The sequence below is a fragment of the Zingiber officinale genome, chromosome 9B, assembly GCF_018446385.1.
Source record: "Zingiber officinale cultivar Zhangliang chromosome 9B, Zo_v1.1, whole genome shotgun sequence".
Taxonomy (NCBI): domain Eukaryota; kingdom Viridiplantae; phylum Streptophyta; class Magnoliopsida; order Zingiberales; family Zingiberaceae; genus Zingiber; species Zingiber officinale.
In genome coordinates this window covers 10,416,299-10,418,137 of record NC_056003.1, presented here as the reverse complement: position 1 = coordinate 10,418,137, position 1,839 = coordinate 10,416,299, and the positions used below count along the sequence as shown (strand labels likewise).

Genomic DNA, 1,839 nt, shown 5'->3' with positions numbered 1-1,839 from the left:
ATAACCCATTTCTACTTACCTAATAGAAAAGAACACGCATGGAGGTGAAGCTATTTACTCCGCAATGGCCTCCACTCGACACACATCACTCTAACCCGAACTCAACAATATAATGGTTTGGGAAGCTCATGATACGCCTTTAAAGAGCTCGACCCATTTGCCTACGGTGCCTTTGAGGGGCTTAGCCTCTAGTAACGGTTATGTATAGCTCGCGTTGCTTGTCCGCTTCTCAATAGTGGCTTGAGGTCCTCCCGAATTGCCTTTCATGATAGAAAGAAATTGTTACTTCAAGATCAGCTCATTGGGAATGAGGTTTGAGTGGCAGAGGTGGCAGCATGCATAGAGGGATCATGTGAGGAGTGTTGGCCGTTCTTCCATAATTAGGAGGGCAAGATCACATGTAATAGTTAAGGGGGAAACATGTATTAAGTTAATCATATTCTATATAGGTAATCTCCTCATGTAACAATGAGTTAGCAAAGTGTCAATGGATGTTATATCATCATCATCTTAACGATAATTAAATAGAATTTTAATGGATATTTATATTTTTGCTCTTAATTCTATCTCTTGCCACATGATAAGTGCAAACATTTAAAAAAAAAAAAGTACCTTTAGTTCATTGAATCACATCACATGGAAGCCTCATGATACTTACCGAAGAAGTCTCTTCAAAGTTTTAAGGATGGAAAAGAAAAGAAAGCCTTTGGCTTTTCTGAAAGCTAAAAATCATATTCTCAGAATCAAAGCTAGCTAGGGAATGTGGCATCAACGCTCGAACAGAATCAAGACCATCTTGTAGGCATTATATATTAGAACAAGACCAAAAGTAATTAATATAGTGATTAATTTAATTAGAAGATAAAAACAATATAATAGTACTACAACAAAGTGCTCAACCTTAAACTAGTTCGATCACATGATCAACTGAAAAAGCTGATGCTGTTTCCCACACTGCTCGTCATGTGATATGCATGGGCAGTGACAATTAGTTAGGCATAATTAATTAACTAATAATATGATTAATTAGTTACGTTAAAGGTGTCGACCGAGTTGGGATATGATCTCCAAGGCAGTGCGACACAAGCGCTGGAGGTCCTCCTCCCTCTTGGCCATGGCGTCCGGGTAGGCCACCGGCGGCTCGCCGCCGTCTGCGCCAGGGCTCCGGCGGAACATGCGGCCGCAGGCGGCGGCGTACTCCTGCGCGGCGCTCACGTGCACGTCGGCGTAGTCGTAGTTCTCCTCCTTCAGCGCCCGCAGGGCCCACCGCAGCGCCTCGCCGGCGTTCCGGTACCTGTCGGCGCAGGCCGAGAGGGCGAGCGCGGCCCGCGCCTCGGTGGCGTTGCGGGTGAGGCCGGCGGCGCAGGCGGAGGCGCTGCGGGCGTCGGCGAAGGCGATGCGGAGGGCGATGGCGGAGAGGGACTTGACGTCGGCGGCCTTGAGGCTGCGAGGGTCGGACTGCAGCGCCGACATGCAGAAGGCGTAGTTGGAGGTGAGGCTGCAGGTGGCTTGGAGCAGGGAGGCGGCGGCGGGAGGGAGCGCGAGGAGGAAAATGAAAGGGAAGAGGAGGGAGCCAGCTGCCATCGCCATGGCTGTCCGAAGTTGGGGTGGTGGCTAGACGAGACGCGCAGTCCGCAATTTTATAGACAGCCCGAGCAACTCAGGATTCGATCGATCGCCATGTGGTCCAGTGAAAGCGTGTCGAGTTAGCCACAGGGAATTGATTACGCTAGTCGTACGTATTGGAGGAAGTACATGAGGTCTGTCATTCCCTTTGGGAGAGGGCATGGCCTGACCCTATGGATTTAGCCGCTGCGCAGCGTGCCGGTGCTTGATTAA

The 1,839-nt window shown here is 49.4% G+C and overlaps 1 protein-coding gene across 1 annotated transcript; it reads right to left on the bottom strand.

Annotated features, from left to right (window-relative positions):
- Positions 1–1,035: 1,035 nt before the first annotated feature.
- On the bottom strand, positions 1,036–1,590 carry LOC122022804 (pectinesterase inhibitor 28-like). Its single transcript, XM_042580920.1, has one exon. It carries the CDS (start codon positions 1,588–1,590, stop codon positions 1,036–1,038), a length of 555 nt encoding a protein of 184 aa, XP_042436854.1.
- Between the last annotated feature and the right edge of the window lie 249 nt (positions 1,591–1,839).